Raw genomic sequence first — 18,766 nt, 5'->3', positions numbered from 1 at the left:
TTGTCTTCTAACCTTTTCTCATTAACAAAAAAGAAAAAAACTTTTAAGTACGTATGCTCTCATATATAGGGTTATTTTGGAAAGTGGATTATAATTCACTTCCTAAATTATAACTCGCTTTATTCTCTCACAAAAAGTAGTTTTTAATCAATTTTTAACTAAAAAATAACTTTTAACCGTCTTTTCAAAATAGTCCATATCATATAATTGTCGAGCCAAAATCTAAGATGGTCTATGTGGAAGGGGAGAAATGAAACATTCAGAGGTTGTTTGGGATGTTCTAAATAAGTGCACTTTTTGACTTTTTTATAAAATATGAGTTGTGTTTGAGTGATGTGGTAAAAAGGTGATGTGACTTAAATAAAATGATGTGACTTAAATAGGATAGTAACTTTTTGACTTTTTGAATTTTTTATGAGATGCCAAACTTAGCCTCAATTATTGTGTAATTTTCGTAATCAGTTGGGCCAATTCATCACTGAGCGACATGGCCCATGGAATCACGCTTTTTATAATTGAAATGGGCTTTGATCTGGCAAGGCCTTGCCTTCTTTTCTTGTCTATAAAGTTACAGAAGAAGAGTCCGAGTTTCTGGGTTCTGATTCTCAAAGAGCTAAGAAGAAGAAGAAGAAGAAAAAGAGAGAAGAGAGAGAAAGCAATGGAAGCTGCGAGGAGAGAGAAAGCAATTGAGCACGAAATCGGAGGTCTACAAAATGACACTCTTCGTTTTGGACTTCACAGCGTCAAGAGCGAGATCGTTGGATCTCATCCCCTTCAATCTGCCTATCAATCTGTATATATATATCTCTCTCTCTCTCTCTCTCTCTATATATATATATATATATATAAATATGTAGATATGTGTATATTGGTCTAATTTATGTATGTATGGTGAATCAGACAAAGGAGGTGCAGGAACAGATGAAGAGGAGAATCCTTGTGAACACGTACGGATCGGCTTTTCCTTTGAAGATGGACTTGGATCAACAAATGCTTTCTAGGTATCAAACTAATTTTCTCCGTTATTTAACCTCTCGCTTTTGCTCCTCCGGTGTCTAATTGATTCACTTTGATTTTTTCCTGTTAAAATATGTGCTCAAATTAGGGTTTTCTCTTTGTGAATTTCATTGCCTAACAATTGATGTTTTTAATAGATTAGTTTATGAAAGTGTAGAAGATGAAAATGAAATTAAAATAGCGAACCAGGTTAGTGAGAGTTGAAGATCAAATTTTGTATTGCTCTTTTTGTTGGTTTTGGGGATGTTACATATTTGGTGCCATTTCATTTGTCTATTAAGGGTTTTGTTACACATGTAAGTGGAATGAAGGGAAAAAGGTGTTTGCTTATGTGGTTATTCATTTTGATTAAGCATGTATATATATGACCTTCAAAACTGACAAGTGTTTTTGAGTGTCTTGACTGATACTGATTGAAGTTAAAGAGCTAGTTCAAGTAATGGGGATTGCTAGCATAACTGAATTCTGGGGCCTGGGTTTAGGCTTATTGAGTTTAATATGAAGAGAGGTGCCTGCTATCTTAAAAATTTGAAAGGAATATTGAATTGGAAGCAGAAGCTTCTAGTAAGTAGCTGTAAGTCTGCATTATTTGGTCTTTCAATGTTCGACTGTTATGGCCTTTTCAGTTATAATTTTTATTTGCCATGTGTTGAAGGCAGTGTATTTACTTGTGTGACATATTTTGCAAATTCTGTACTTTCTTTGTTTGAAAGTGCTGAAAAGTTATCAATATTTTAACTCATATTTATCCTATCGTTTATTACCACGATACCATCCAATGTGGGATTCGAATTCTGTTAGTCTAATTCCAGTCTTGTCCAAAACACTAGATTGAGATATATCATATCCTCTAGGATTCCACTCCCAATCCCATTCTAATAAACTTTATCCTACCTGGGTTTTAAATCAAATTAGAGTTGTGTATAGGCTTCTTAATATCATCAGTGAATATGTGGAATAAGAAGTTTGTTGGTTGGGAATCGGAACAATGTTATTAATATGCTTGTGCCTTTTGGATGAGGATATTAAGGCAATATTTGGCATGAAAGCTTTAAAGGCTGAATAGGATAATAGTATATCAGGAAGGGATTTGGCAATGATATTTAGGAGGATATGTTGTATGCCAATCTAGTATTTTTTGACATGACCAAAATAAGACACTTGTACATGCTATGGAATCCCAATACCATTCTTGGATGATACCAGATAGGCCAGGTTAAATGTTAATCAAATTTTTTTATCAAATAAAAATTAAACTTTCAAATCAACGAAATAGGGGCATTGGCAATAGTTGATTTCTGTGATTTTAATGAACAACGTATGGTGGTTTAATTGCCAATAGCTCAAATCAAAATTCATTTAATAGCCGCTTTAGTGTCACATAACAATAGATTTGTGAAATTTCTCTCTGAAAATCATGATTATTACCATTAAATTTCACTTGAAGCTAAACTCAAATCGCTATAATTTCTTGATCTAAAACCTAAAAAATTGTTAGATCTGAATAAGAAAAATTAAGAAGAAGAAGAGAAGGGTGATAATGAGGAGATGAAGAGAAAAAGATTGGTTGTCGTCTCCAACGGTGATGGCTTAATCTTTCTCCTTCAAGCCAAAAAATGAAGTGGTAGTCAACCTTAGCCATGTCTCTAACAGTGATGGCTTCCTGGTGACGTTTGAAGGTGGTAGGTGTAGCTATATGGTATATGTTCACTGCAAGGCTTCATGCTAGTTATGTTTGAATCTAATATAGTATTCTATATAATTATGGATAAGATAGTATTCCATATAATTAGGGCCCTTTCTATTCTTGTTTCTTTGTTTTTTTTTTGTGAAAAACAATATCAGAAAATTGTAGAACAAGTGAGATCAAGAATTATGCAAATGCAGTGTCGTTTCGGTTGTTTTCAGATTTCTTTGGACGGTGTTTTCTCAATATGCAGAAAACTATTTTAAATAGTTTCCTGAGAAGAGCCCATTTTTAGGAGGATTAATTCAATTGTAATATTTACAAATGCTATGCAAAACATGTTCTTTGCATTGTTTTCATTTTTTTCTCGACTTTGAGGAAATTTGTTGGAGAACACACCAAGCGGCCGTTACAGTCATAGTGTATTGTGTGAGAATATTATGTAATTATGGTATTATGTATCAATTAGGTAAGTTAATTATTGTGAATGTTCAATTGATTGTATAGGGTTATTTCCTATTATAGATTAGGATTACTATAAATATTGGTCGTAATCTTTGTATTACACAAGTTGAATATATAGAAAACTATTCAGAAATCTTATATGGTATCAGAGCCATGTCCGAAACCCTAGGTCTGGCCAGCATTCATGCCTATTGTTCGAAGTTGTCGCCTGTTGTTCGAAGTTGTCTCTGGGTGCCTGGTCTGAAGTCGCAACTCAGGGGTCGTTCGCCTCTCTCTCTCTGTGGTTTAGATACTCGAACACACACATCGAGTTCGTGGGTCTCGATCTCTCTCTTGGGTCATGGTCCCTCTGGCTCGTCATCTTTGTCGTCTGTTGCTCTATTTGTCTTTCTCTCCATCTCTGTCTCTCTGTGTCCGTGTTTTTGGCTCTATAGTACTGTTCTTTGGTTAAAAATAGTTATTTACAATTTGGCCCTCTTGGTATTTAGTATTATCCTTCAACCTGTTAATCTTTGGTTTATTACAATGACAGACACCAAAATCCAAGCCATCAGTTGTAAACTCACAGGTACCAATTATGCTTATTGGGCTAGTGTTATGAAGAATTTCCCTCTTGGTCAGAAAAAATGGGGCTATGTTTCTGGTTCCGTTCCTCGTCCATTGGACTTGAAACAAGAAGGATATCTGACTTTCTGTGACACTTGGGATTGTGATAATGCCTAAGTTCTGATTTGGTTTCATAATTCTGTGGATGACCGTATTAGAACAATATTTTCCAAATAAAGTACTGCCAAGGAGGTGTGTGACTATTTATTGGGTGTGTATCAACAGTCCAACTTTGCCAAGCGGTATGAGTTGGAAACAGCTAATTAGAGTGCTCATTAGAGGGATCAATCTATTCAGAACTTCTATATTGAGATGACAGGTTTCTGGGATCAGTTGGCTCTCATGGAACCATCTAGCTTCAAGGCACTAGACGCTTATGTTGAGTTTCGGCTTCAAGGTCGTTTAGTGCAGTTCTTAACAGCTCTCTCCCCTCAGTATGAGACTATCTGTGGTGGCATCCTTCATCAGTCTCCTCTTCCCTCTATGGATGCTATTGTTTGTGAGCTCCTTTCCGAGGAAACTCGCCTTAAGATGGCTAGTCAGACTCTGTCTCCATCTGTTTTCTTAGCTCCTACTCAGCCTCCATTGTTGTCAGCCCCACCACCTCATCAGCTTCAGGGCCATGCAAAGCCGAAAAAAGGGCCACTAGCTTGTGATGAGTGTGCTTTTTGTCATTAGAAGGGCCATTGGAAGTACAACTGTCCCAAGTAGGGACGTCAGTCTGCTCAATCTTTTCAGCTGCCTCAGACACAGTTTTGACCTCCTACTGCTTATACTACATCTGCTCCGGTTTCTAATCTTGACTTGGCTTCCTTGCGTGCTCACATGGCTCAGCTTCAGCATCTCCTGTTTACCTCCCAGCCATCCTCATCTGCCTTTGCTCTCACCTCTCTTCATTCAAGTTTGTTTGGGCCCTCTTCAGGTATCTACTTTTCTGTCTGGCTTTTTGACTTTGGTGCCTCTTATCATATGAATCCTCACATTTTCTTACTTCAAAACTATATCCCCCTTCCTCTCTTATTACTGTTAATACTGCTAATGGGTCTGGTATGCCTGTTCTATCTGTTGGGTCTGTCTTACACTCTGCTATGTCTGTTGTTACTATTCTCTTTGTTCTTTATGTTTCTCAGCTATCTATCAGTTTATTATCTATCAATGGGTGTCCAAGAAGCAGATTGGGACCGGCCGTAGAGTTAGAGATCGCTATGTGGTAGAAAGCTTACATCTCCCCCTATCCACCTCTCCAGTTGCTTTTTTCTCATTTCATCAGTTAGATTCTCAGTCGAGTCAGTTTTACTTATGGCATTCTCGCTTGGATCATTTGTCTGTTGACCACTTACAGTCTTTAGTTCAGTTAAGATTATTGGGTAAAGTTTCTCCTTGTCAAATTGATGAATGTCGGGGGTGTAAACTGGCCAAAATATCAGCTTTACCATTTAATAAAAGTACTTCAGTTTTTGTTCCTCCATTTTCTCGTGCATACTGATGTCTGGGGACCCTCTCCTGTTCTCACTAAAGGGGTTCCACATACTATGTGTCTTTTGTTGATGATTGCATCCGTTATACTTGGGTTTATCTTATGACTTATAAATCTGACTTCTACCAAATATATCGTACATTTTAGTCTATGATCACTATACAATTTGGGGCTACCATTGAATTGTTACGATTTGACTTGGGTGGGGAATATTTTAAAACATAGTTCTGGGTATTTGGCCAATTTGGGTACCATTCACCAAATTTCTTGTATTGATACACGTGCTCAAAATGGTCGAGCCAAGAGTAAACACCGTCATCTTCTTGAGACAACGAGGTTTCTTCGTCTCTCTGCCTTAGTTCCAGTTTCGTTTTAGGGAGAGGCAGTTCTTACTGCTGCTTTTCTTCTTAACCGTATGTCTACTCCCCTTCTTTGTGGTCGGTCTCCTTATGAGGCTTTGTTTTCTCAACTTCCCAATTACTCCCTTCTTCGTGTGTTGGGTTTACTTGTTTTGTCCTTCTTCCTATAAAGATCAGACCAAATTTAGTACCCGGTCTGTCCTATATGTTTTTTTGGGTTATAGTTTTACTTAGAAATGCTATCGGTGTTATGACACTATTTCTCGTTGTCTTTATGTCTCCCGTCATGTTTCTTTTCTTAAACGTCTGCCTTGCTTTCAACTTTGTCCTACCACTGCTCCAGTTTCCAAAGAGGATTTGGTTCACATTGATCCATTTCCTTCTGAGGTCCCTCCTGATGAGTACATCACTACTGTTCCCCATGCCCTTACTCCCTTTTCTTCTCCGTCTCCCCAGCCTGCTCTTTCTCCTCCTTCTCTTCCTTCGTTGTTTGTTTATTCGCATCACCCGACCCTTCCTCCACCAATTGACTCTGCTCCTACTGCTAATCCTCTTGCTTCTGACGACTCTGATCCTGCTGCACACCGCTATCCTACTAGAGCGCATCATTCTCTAAACAAGTTAGGTTGGTCTAATATATGTTTTTTTACTTCCTATCATACTTTTTTTGTCTATTATTCATTCTTTTTCAAAACCTCAGTCTTACAAGGAGGTCTATCAGGATTCCCATTGGATTCAAGTTATGGAGGATGAGCTGTCTACTTTACAGACAACTAGTACTTGGGAGTTGGTTCATTTGCCTGCTGGTAAGAATCTGGTTGGTTGCAAATGGGTCTACAAAGTCAAAATTCATTATGATGGTTCTCTTGAGCACTACAAAGCTCGTCTAGTTGTCAAAGGTTTCTCATAAGAGTATGATATTGATTATGAGGAGACCTTTGCTCTTGTTGCCAAGATGACTACTGTTCGTACTTTGATCTCTGTCGCTGTTGTTCGTTCTTAGCCTCTTTATCAGATGGATGTTAAGAATGTTTTTCTTAATGGCCATCTCACCAAGAAGGTTTATATGCGTCCTCTTCCTGGCCTTTACCATTCCTCTGGACAGGTTTGTTGCCTTCGATGTGCTCTATATGGTCTGAAGCAGTCTCCTCGTGCTTGGTATGATCGCTTTTAGATTGTTGTTACTGCACTTGGGTTTCATCATTGTGTTCAGGACTCTACTTTATTTCTTTTCTACACCTTTGCTGGATTTGTTGCCTTATTACTGTATGTGGATGATATGATTATCATTAACTCTGACTCTTCTGTTATCTCCGAGGTCAAGCAGCATCTTTTCCGCACTTTGAAATGAAGGATTTGGGCCCTTTGTGGTATTTTCTTAATATTGAGGTCATTTCTTCTCCTAAGAGCTACTTTCTCTCTCAGGCCAAGTCAGTGTTGTCAAAAGCGCGCCTAGGCGCAAGGCGAAGCGAGGCTCAACTTGTGCACCTGAACTGCTCCCAAGCGAGGTGCGTTGAAGAAGTCGCGCGCCTTAGGCGCGACTGGAAGCAGGCGAGAGAGGCGCAAGGCTTGCGCCTGGCGCGACTGATGTTTGCGTCCTAATCTTTGATCTAACGACTGTGGTGTGTATTCGGAATGACTCTAACCACAGAGGATTACAACTTATACACACTACAAACCCCATACGACTGAAACGAAGCCCTAAATCTGTGTCGTCTCTTCGGCTCTCCATCTCTCGACTTCGACTTGGACTGGGTTCCTTCTTCGACTTCAACTTCCAAGTGCGCTACACTCTCTCTCTCTCTCCTTCTGCCTTCTTCGACTTCGGTCGTCTCTTTCTCGCCCTCCTTCGACTTCGATCATCACTGTGTTGTCTTCATTTTATTTTTATTTTTCTCCTTCTTCTTCTCTCCTCCTCCTTTTCTCTTCTTCGACTTGGACTGTGTCGTCTCCTCCTTCGACTTGCTCTGCCTTTTTTTTTTTTTTTTTTTTGCTCAATTATTTATGCCTTTTTTGAGTCTCTGTTAAAACAAAAAAAATAAATACAAAATATTTATGCCTTTGTCAATTAAATATTTTAACAAAATAAATATTTTTTTAAATAAATACAAAATAAATATTTTCCATTAATTTTCCATTGTATTAATTAATTAATTTTCCATTACATTACATTAATTAATTTTAATTTTTCATTACATTACACAATTAATTAATTAATTGTATTAGTCTTCATTGTATTAATTAATTAATTGTATTAGCGTTCATTGTAATTATACATCTGCTCTGATCAATCTTCATTATATTAATTAATTTTCCATTAATTAAATACAAAATTAATTAATTAAATATTTTCCATTATAAATACAAAATAAATATTTTTCATTAATTTTCCATTGTATTAATTAATTAATTTTCCATTACGTGACATTAATTAATTTTAATTTTCCATTACATTACACAATTAATTAATTAATTGTATTAGTCTTCATTGTATTAATTAATTAATTGTATTAGTCTTCATTGTAATTACACATCTGCTCTGATCAGTCTTCATTATATTAATTAATTTTCCATTATATTACACAATTAATTAATACACTATGCATTACACAATTGCATTACATTGTATTAATTAATTTTTCATTACATTACACAATTAATCACACTTACATTACACTGAAATTATTTTTCATTTATTAAATTTGTTGTGTAGAAAATGACATCATCGAAAAGTAATAGAAAAGACCCGATGTGGCAATATGCCCATTTGGTAGAGGATAATAATTTAAATAAGTTCAAGTGTAATTTTGTGATAAAGTATTAAATGGAGGTGTTTATCGGGTGAAACAACACCTTACGGGAGGTTATAAGAATGTCACTGCCTGCCCGAAGTATCCTTCTCATGTAAGAGAAGAGATTAGAGAGTTCATGTCAAAAAAAAAGACACAAAAAGAAGAAATGAACATGTTGCCCGATTTCGATGACATGCACATGGAAGATGAAGATGATGATGATGAAGATGATGATGTCATTGAGATCAATGTCAATCAACACCGCAAGTTGACAAGTAGTAGTCAAGGTTCAACCAAATCCAAATCCAAAATGCCAAAGAGAAAAGGGCCTATGGATGTTTACTTCACACCCAATCCTGAATCAGTGGTGAAAAATCGAAGAGACCAAGCAAAAAGGAAACAAACCAAAATTGATGCAAATGACCCTTACAAAAAAGAAATGAGAGCTCGGGCACTGCAAAGATTTGCAAGGTGGATGTATGATGCTGGTATCCCTTTTAATGCAGTAAATTATGAGAGTTTTAGACCAATGATTGAAGCCATTGGCCAATATGGTCCTGGTATGAAGCCACCAACTTACCATGAAGTGCGGGTTACCCAACTCAAAAAAGAAGTGAAACATACTGAAGATTTGATAAGGTATCATAAAGAGGATTGTGCAAAATACGGGTGTTCCATAATGGCTGATGGTTGGACTGATAAGAGAGGAAGGACATTGATTAACTTTTTAGTTAATTGTCCAAGAGGAACCATGTTTGTTGAGTCGGTTGATGCTTCTAGCTATTCAAAGGATGGGCAAAAGCTATTTGAATTACTAGACAAGTTTGTGGAGAAAGTTGGAAAAGGGAATGTGGTGCAAGTTATCACTGATAGTGCTGCAGCTAATGTGTTGGCGGGTAAGAATATTTCCTCATTCCTTACATCAAAATTGTTTACTCATAGTTTGTTTTGTATTTAAAATTTAAAAACTTGAAAATAATAATTCTTCGTTATTGTTACATTATAGGGAGGTTTTTGGAAGCTAAGTATGAACATTTGTATTGAACACCATGTGCTGCTCATTGTTTGGACTTGATGTTAGAAGACATTTTCAAGATACCTAGACTGAAAAAGACATTTGAAAGGGGTATTGCAGTACATGGCTACATTTATAATCGGCCTACGTTGCTAAACATGATGAGGCGCTATACAAATTTGAAGAATTTGATCAAGCCTGCAAAAACTAGATTTGCAACCGCCTTTTTGACTTTGTCTAGAATGCATCAACAAAAAAACAATTTGAGAAAGACGGTGACCTCCGAAGACTGGATCTCAAGCAAATGGGCAAAGGAGCCACAAGGTAAAAGAATGGCACAAACTTTGTTTATGCCTTCATTTTGGAATACTGTTGTGTTTACCCTTAAGGTCTCGGGTCCTCTTGTTAAAGTGCTTAGATTGGTTGATACCGAGAAAAAACCTCCCATGGGATACATTTATGAGGCAATGGATAGGGCAAAAGAATGCATTGCAAGTTCATTTGATCATAAAAAAGAGAAGTATAATGAAATCTTCAAAATCATCGACAAAAGATGGGATGTCCAATTGCATCGGCCTTTACATGCAGTTGCGCATTTTCTTAACCCAGAATTCTTTTACCCAAAAGCGTTAGAGTTGCAAAGAGATCATGAATTGATGAATAGGTTTTATGAATGCATGCAAAGGTTGGTCCTGGATGTCACTATTCAAGATTTGATCACTAATGAGATGAGTATTTATATGAAGGCTGAGAGTCTTTTTGGTAAGTCTGTTGCGATTAGGCAAAGAAATACAAGAGCACCAGGTAATATATTATAGACTCATAGAGTTTATTTTTAATAATACTTTTAGTAAAACTCAATACTTGGTAATAGTTATTTCTAACTAGTGGATTATCGCAGCTAATTGGTGGACATCATATGGTTCTTATACTTCAAACTTGCAAACTTTTACCATAAAAGTCCTTAGCCTAACATGTAGTTCATCGGGTTGTGAACGAAATTGGAGTGTATTCGAACATGTGAGTATTTAACATTCTAACTAATTTTTTGTTCAATTCAAATATTTTTTATTCTCATTATATAGAATTTAATATCTTTTTAATACTTGCAGCTTCATAGCAAGAAAAGAAATAAATTGGAACAATCAAAGAAATGATTTAGTGTATGTCAAATACAATAGAACATTGAGATTTAGGTATGACATGCGCAACACTCTTGATCCCATATCTTTACAAAATATTGATGAAAGCAATGAGTAGTTGCTTGGGAGGATGGATGGAGAATCATATGAAGATAATGAGCCTGTGTTTGATGATGATTACTTCTTGACGTGGGCCATTGTTGCTAGAGCTTCTGGAGTAGAAGAAAATAGCCATGCAAGTAGAGCAATAAGTTCATGCTCAAAGGCACAACCGAGGATAGCTAAATCATCAAGATTAACTCCACTTCAATTAATAGATGAAGAGGAAGCGGGCTCAGATGACACGGAGGAGGAAGATATTGAGGGATACAAATCAGCTGATGGAGAAGAAGATGATAGTTTGCTTGCCATTGATGTTGAGGATGATGATTGACTGACCGACCTAACCTACCCTTTCTTTTGATGTTGATGTTTTTAAGTGTTAAGGCATATATTAGTATTTGTTGGATATTTATGTTTTGGATGTTTAGTGTTTATGTTTTTAGATGTTTGAAATATTATGTAATATGCACTTTCATGGCTTTGAGAATTATTCTATATTTTGTCTTGAATCTTGATTACCTTTTATTTTTAAAAAAATTGTCTTAGTACTATGAATGATTAGTCTATGTTAATTTTTCTATTTTTTACTAAGACTGTGCACCTTACTTCAATAAAGCCGCGCCTCGCCTTGCGCCTAGGCCCCGAGAGACCTTCAGCGCCTTAGTGCGCCTTGAGCCTTTAAAAACATTGGGCCAAGTATGCCAATGAGGTTATTCATCGTGCCGGTCTTACTGACACTAAGATTTCTGATACCCCCATTGAGCTTAATGTGAAAGCTCACCCCTACTGATGGTGTTCTTCTAGATGATCCTATTTTATTTCGAGAGCTTGTGGGTTGCTTAGTCCATTTGACGGTTACTCGCTCTGATCTTGTCTATGCTGTTCATGTGGTTAGTCAGTTCATTTCTACTCCTCATTCTACACATTGGGTTGTTTTGGTTCGGATTCTTCGTTATCTCCGGGATGCTATCTTTCAGCGTTTACTGTTGTTTTCTACTTCTTCTTTGGACTTGGTAGCTTATGCTGACTCTGATTGGGCTGGTGATATCACTGATCGTAAGTCTACTTCTAGCTTCTGCATGTTTCTTGGTGATTCCTTGATTTCTTGGAAGAGCAAGAAATAGACTATTGTTGCGCGTTCTACTGCCAAGGCTGAGTACCGTGTTATGGTTCTTGCCATTGCTGAGATTGTTTGGCTTTGTTGTCTCTTAACTGATTTAGGTGTCCCTTAGTCTTCTCCGACCTCTATTTACTGTGACAATCGCAGTGCTATTCAGATTGTCCATAACACTGTTTTTCATGAGCCGACGAAGCACATTGAGATTGATTGTCATTTTGTCCGTCAGCATCTGCAGTCTGCCTCCATCTCGCTTCTTTTCGTCTCTTCAGCATTGCAACTTGCTGATTTCTTTACGAAAACTCACACAGCTGCTCGATTTCAGTTTCTTTTTGGCAAACTTTCAGTGTTTTCTGTTAAAATACCTTAAATTTGAGCGGGGGGGTGAGAATATTAAGTAATTATGGTATTATGTATCAATTAGGTAGGTGATTATTGTGAATATTCGATTGATTGTATAGGGTTATTTCCTATTATAGATTAGGATTGCTATAAATTTTGGTTGTAATCTTTGTATTACACAAGTTGAATATACAGAAAACTATCTAGAAATCTTACAATGTTGAGAGTGTTACTTTCAATACTTGTGTCCTTATTCTGCTCCATTGTGTACACTGTATATAGCCAATAACTTTCGTAATTTCTTTTTATCATAAATGTGTCCTTTGTCTGAATCGTGGATGTGTGCATGCATGAACAATTGTGAGATTTGATGGTAACATATGTTATCTGAATTATGGTCATGTTATTAGTAGTTCACTGCAATTATGCATTGCATATTCACTTTACAATATCAATTATGTTATTATGGGTGGATATCTTTGTCATATTAAAGAGTAGCAAGTTATGAAGTTTTGTCCTGCAATCTGCTCTCTCTTAAAAGCTTTTTGCAGCACATTTGTACATACTAGTTCATATATGTTATGATGTTTGTTATACATAATGTGAAAACTATTTTATTTCATATCTTTGTTGAAATTGGGACCTAAAAAACTTCCTCTTTTTTTTCCCAGATTCCAGAGGCCTCCAGGTCCAATACCATCTTCCATGCTAGGGTTAGAGGCACTGACCGGAGGTTTGGAAGACTTCGGTTTTGAAGATTACCTGAATGGTAATAAACAAATATGAATCAAGCTTTATTTTATAGTTCAGTAGTAAATTTCCATTTTGGAATTCACATGTTTCAACCATAGTGGTCCGATTCCTCTCCTTAGCTCTAACCTTTAACTACATCTCTCTGCTATGCTAATTAACTAATGTTCTAAGTTCAGTCATCCCTTACACGCTTCTGTTTTATCTTATGGTAATAAAAAATATCCTAGTTCTTGTCGGTTTTCTTCTCAAACTTAATTTGACACAAGTTTAACATATGAAGTAGCCAAATTAGACTGTCAGAATGTCCTGAATTTGATTTCACACCCATGCTAGGTTGTTGGTGAATCATATAGCCGTGTTGACAATAAAACAATTGAAATATGTTTCTTACATCTTATTTGATGTTTGTTTTTTTTGGCAGACCCACGTGAGTCTGAAACATTCCGCCCCCTGGACATGCATCACGGAATGGAAGTTAATCTTGGACTCGCCAAGGGACCGGCCTGCCCCAGTTTCTTCTGAAGAATTATGTTGCGCTTGCCAAAGAAAATTTTAAGTTCTACTTTGTTTTGCTCTTTGTGGATACTATTTTTATTTCTTCAAACTTGCATGAAGTTCAAATATACATTTTAGACTGGCGAAAATGAACAGTGCATGTACTCTTTCTTCTCAGTTCTGAAGTATCCATCCTTTTGGTTGCAGTTGTTTATGTTTTAAAATTTTACAATTTCTTTGGTTATTTCTTTCAAAATGAAACAAGCCCTCGAGGAGCACAAAAATGAAACAAAATAAGAAGGCCAAATATATATATATATATATATATATATATATATGTTTAATGATATTTTTTTTTTCCTTTTGATTTTTCAGTTATGTAGGGTTGAGTAGTATAGAAAATGCCATGATATGGGTTAATCATGCTGGCTCTCCACTCAACTAAAAGACCATTTTCACGGACTTTTCTTTGTCTTCTCATTTTCTTGAAATTTTTTATTATGCATAGCCTCTGCCCAAAACCCTTAAAACATAAAATAAAAAATAAAATAAAATAAAATCGCCAGTTTTTTTAATTGATTTTATGTTATTTTTAAAATCAGCGTATTTTTCTAAATAAAAAAGGGTTAAAAATAAAATAAAGTGTGTTTGTGTTTGGCTGTGCAGCACCGAGTTCCCTGGTGGTCGTGTGGTTCACTTTCCGATTATCTAAAACCCTAGAAATCCAATCCAATATCATTTCCTCGTGTGTCCATGATATACAATTTTGGAACTGGTAAAGCGTTACAAAGGGTATTTAGTCTTTTTGCTTAAGCTGTAAATTGGCTTAATGATGTACTAGGCAAAACCACAGAAGGTTCAAATTTGATCAAAATCTTACTGGGGAAGTTTTGATTGAGCACTACAACATTTTTAGGGCATTTCAGGTTTGATACTGCAGCAACAAATCAGTATCGATATTCCCAAATTCTACAAAATCTTAAGCCATCAAATTCAAGTCCAACAACTTTTCATCAATTTAAGCCAACAAATGCTAACATATTATAAGAATCCAAATTTTCGTCAATTTCCTGTACTCACTTGGTAATCAAACTCTCAATCAAAGAAAAATTTATTGAGTTCTAGTTCAGTTACATCCAAATCTGTACAAGTACAAACCCTGTAAGCGTACAACTGAACAGGCCTCTTAGGCATACCAAATTTCAAACATATACAATTCATCCTTACTCTACTGATCTTCTGGGAACGTCACCTTTGCCATTCACAGGAGAAACAACCGCAAGAACAACAAAACCACCCAGAACAACAATCAAGACACCCAAAGAGTTCACTAGCAATGCCTCATTAGAATAGCGTGTTATAATCTGGTGAGTTTGAAGGAATGTGGCTTTTTCTAGGATGCCTGTAGTGCAGGTAGCAACAGCGAGGGCGTAAATGTAAACCCCAAAAAATACATGCCATGGTAACAAGGTAGCTCTGCTGTTTCTCGAACCACCTGGGTACCAAAAGATTGCAAATCCAGCAGCCCACTGTCCACAAGGAGTAATTGCAAAATTTTAATTTAAATTATGTGATTTTAAAAGCATAGTTAGCTTCCAAAACAAAAAAATATGTGCGGGGGTGGCTAAGAGAAAGACCTGGAAGCCAAATAGAAGAAGACAAGCCAGGCCAAGCCATGAGTGCAGGCTGTAGAAATTGTCGATGCCCTTATCGTTGTGAAATTTCAAAGCAGCCCAAAAACCAATTATGCTCAAACAGAAAGCCAAAAATTGTAATGAAAGATGAACTAGTTTTTTGAGGCTCTTTGTTCCTGAGACAGTCTTGTAAGCCAGCATGGCTGCATGAATCCATACAAAGCAATTTAAATAGTTACTTATTTATTTATTATTATTATTACATTAGGGAGGCAGAAGATGACTTAAATGAAACCAAATGAAGGATAAATATTAGAAACATGTTGATAAAGTACAACACACTTTTATTACTTCTTTTCATGCATAAAAAATTCTCAGTTATCAGTTCAACACACTGAACAACACAACAGAACAAGTGTTGGGATTCTTTTATTTATATATATATTTTTTTGGCAAGCAATATTAGTTCATGAAAAAGAGGAGGGTGCAACTCCAATACACTTCGTGTATGCAACTAAAATCAAAGCTTGTTGTCACCATGATTAATATCTCCTATAAAGTTCAACAAAAGAAAAGGAAGATTCAGAACAATTGTTGTACTCTAACAGAAAAGCAATAAAGAAAGGTGCATAAAGCAAGGAAGGAGAAGTACAATCTCTTGTCAAACCTTTTAGCAAATGTGAACTTACTTCGTAAGTGTAAATATGTCCCTGCACATACTTGTTATCATTTGTTAAATGGCGAAAATCTATTTTACATTTTCAGTAAACAGAGTTAGGTGGTGCGGTTTCCTACAAACCAAATGAGAGTGTGAAGTACTTAAAGGGCAAACCCATTGAGTCAACTCAGGGGGCCAACTCACCGAGTCTCCACAAAACCCTCCACGAGAAACATCATTGCTAGGTCCTCTCTCGCATCTCCCTCACAGTAACACCACCCTCTCTGCCCCACTCTCTTTTATCCTCGTCTCTCTCATCTGCCTCTTCACTCACTCTCTCACAGTCACAGAATTACCACTACTACCAGTAGCACCAGCACAGTCTCGAACTTCCTTGCTCAGTTTCGGTATTCCCGAGCCCCTAAGCCACACAGAGTCCCCCTCACTTGTATTCCATATCTCCCTACATCTCTACAAACATTCTCAATTTGGCTAATTTCTATAATTGTTACATGTTTTTTATTTGTAGGCAAACCCCAAAAATCCTGATCCTCATATAGTTAAAAAAAACACCCTACACTTGTTGGATTCCCTAGTGGGTTCGGGCCACAACCTAACCCAACTACATGTACAAACCCAAAACTCAAATCTATATCGGTTAAAATTTTCCAATCATTCCACCAAAGATTTTCGTACTAGTCCCCGCTGATAGCCATAACAAATGACATATACTGCCTCATGTACACCTGCCTATTTAATGTTCCTAATGTCAATCTTGCATAAAAACAAAATAAAATCACCCCTTGTAAAACTTCCTATATAACCACAAATGTATACAAATATCTAACAACTCAACCATAAAGCTGAATTGTAATAATAAAACTATGCATTTTGAAATCAAGCTCTGCAAACAATCAAATTATTTCCAATCAAAATGGTGTCAATAAATCAGAGACTGTTCAACAACTTTCCCAGTGAAATTGAGAAAAATATAGAGCAAAGAAGCAATCTTTACCTTCACCGTTGAGAAGTACGAGACTAATCACCATCAATACAGGATGGACCTGTAAGAATAATACACAAAAAATAATAGGAGTAAGAAAAAAAGAATGCTCTGCCTAGCCTAAATACAAAGCTAATGCAATAGGGGAAGAAAATGAGAGAATAGGGAGATTTAGAGGTGGAGAAAGGGTAGAGAGAGAAAGAGAGAGAAATGACATTGAAGATGAGATCTTTGTTGTCGGAGATGAGAGCTAATCCTCCTCTGTAATGTAGAGTCCATGTAAGGACTAGAATTGTCACCAGCACTCCGATCATCCTCACCATAACAAAGATCGGGAATTGAACCACAGGAACCGCCATCATCAAACTCAACTCAACTCTACTCTGTACAAAACAAACAAAATATAATAATGTTTCTGAGAAATAGAGTTTTAGATAGAGAGAGATGTGTTCTTTCGAGATCTGCAACTCTGATGAACTGTTAGAAAATTTTTGAAGCAAATAAAAATAAAAAATCAGCACTAAAGTCCACGTTGGGTTGGGGGCAATGCCTAGGGGTAGAAACAACCCTATTATACTTCTTAATTTACCACGCTTAAATATTTTAAATGATATAATATTAATATTAGACTTTACATTATAAAATATTAAATAAATTAAAATTTTATATTTACCACATACATCTTTATGATGATTATTAAAAATAATAAATTAAACATCTCAAATAATTTTTTTAAGACAAAAAATATGAATAAATAAAATAATATATATATTTTTTATTTTTTCACAAATTTAAAATCTAAATACTACCTCAAATTGTTTGTTTTGTTCAAAACATTTTCCCAAAGTTTCTTTTGCATGAGTGTTTTTTTTTTCCCTTTTATTTTGTTCTAATTTTATAATTGATGACGGTGGTGATTGTAGTAATTGTGGTATCAATGGTAATAAATGATAGTGGCAATGATAATAATGAATAATAATGTTGCGGTGGTGCTACACATATCACTTAATGTACATACTAATGTACCAACTAGTGTTATGTCATTGTTATTGATCTCTTATTATATAAATTAAAATATTCAAAACTTTTAAAATTATGCTACATCATCTATTAGTATACTAATTAGTACATTAATTAGTACATATAACATTATTCATAATATTGACAGTACTATTGGTTTAGAGCTATGATACTGGTCCGATTTAAAGACGACAACTATGATAGTGTATTAATCATGATAAGGTAACAGTGATGAGGATAGTAATAGCGTTAATAAGTAAAAAATCTAATAAGCCCATTCTCAGTTTATTATAAAAAATATATTTAGATTGTTTTCATTTTAATTGTGCCCATGTCAAAAATACATTAAAAAATTATAATCATTTTTGCTTAAAGAAATGGAGCATCAATCTATTGATAAATCAATCATACAATAGTAGAAAGCTTCTAAGTACATGTACTTGATTTCTCTTCATATCCACTCTCTCAAAGGTAAAAGGGCTTCGCAATATGGTACAAAAATTTTATACACAGTGAAAAACAAAATTAAGAAATGCATTGCGTGAAAGTAGAATAAGTAGTCATATTGAATTACCAAAAGGACCTAGTGCATTGCATTTGATTGAAGAGTAAGACTATGAGAATATCATTGAACCCAAGCCAAGAATTTCATGTTTCTTATCATGAGTTCTTTTTTTAAAGAATTCGTGTTAAAGCAATGGAACCACTTTTGCTTCCCTTTGGTACAATCTTTTCTTCCAATCGAATTCCCTTAATAGAATATAGGATGCCGACTAAAAAGAAGCAATCTCCTTCCATAGTTTGATAACACATTTTTATTTCTCTATAATATTTTACCATCAAAACAATTGACAGAATCTCTTTTATATCAGTCCATTGATATCTTCTTCTCATAAAAGCAAAACCACTTCGATTCTTAAATAATCCAAATCGCTTCTTCTTTAATGGTAGTTACCCATAAAGTATGTATAGTTAATGTAATGATATATCAAATGCTTTAGTTACTAATATTAAATTTTCAAATTGATTAGATTGAACTAATATTTAGTCCACAAGAAGAAAAAGAAATAAAGAAAAAAAAA

General features: G+C 35.6%; 2 protein-coding genes across 3 annotated transcripts; one reads left to right on the top strand and one right to left on the bottom strand.

Annotated features, from left to right (window-relative positions):
* Positions 1–449: 449 nt before the first annotated feature.
* On the top strand, positions 450–13,575 carry LOC114307972 (cyclin-B1-2). Of its 2 annotated transcripts, none has more exons than XM_028253458.2 (4): positions 450–793; positions 901–1,001; positions 12,793–12,890; positions 13,296–13,575. In XM_028253458.2, the coding sequence occupies exons 1-4, from the start codon at positions 488–490 to the stop codon at positions 13,394–13,396; spliced, it is 606 nt and encodes a 201-aa protein (XP_028109259.2). In that variant the 5' UTR covers positions 450–487; the 3' UTR covers positions 13,397–13,575. The 2 variants fall into 2 exon arrangements, 1 of the variants encoding a protein (XP_028109259.2); XR_014328343.1 differs by lacking the exons at positions 450–793; positions 901–1,001 and adding exons at positions 9,478–10,222; positions 10,320–10,438 and having other exon boundaries at positions 10,531–12,890.
* Positions 13,576–14,453: 878 nt separating this feature from the next.
* Positions 14,454–17,436, bottom strand: LOC114307971 (transmembrane ascorbate ferrireductase 2). The gene is made up of 4 exons (XM_028253457.2): positions 16,880–17,436; positions 16,677–16,725; positions 15,007–15,206; positions 14,454–14,898 (listed from the first exon to the last, which is right to left on the bottom strand). The coding sequence occupies exons 1-4, from the start codon at positions 17,024–17,026 to the stop codon at positions 14,593–14,595; spliced, it is 702 nt and encodes a 233-aa protein (XP_028109258.1). The 5' UTR covers positions 17,027–17,436; the 3' UTR covers positions 14,454–14,592.
* Between the last annotated feature and the right edge of the window lie 1,330 nt (positions 17,437–18,766).

This window comes from Camellia sinensis, chromosome 4 (genome assembly GCF_055761805.1).
Source record: "Camellia sinensis isolate YWXY chromosome 4, ASM5576180v1, whole genome shotgun sequence".
NCBI classification, from domain to species: Eukaryota; Viridiplantae; Streptophyta; class Magnoliopsida; order Ericales; family Theaceae; genus Camellia; species Camellia sinensis.
The sequence above is the reverse complement of the archived record's forward strand: the minus strand, read 5'-3'. Positions and strand labels throughout refer to the sequence as shown.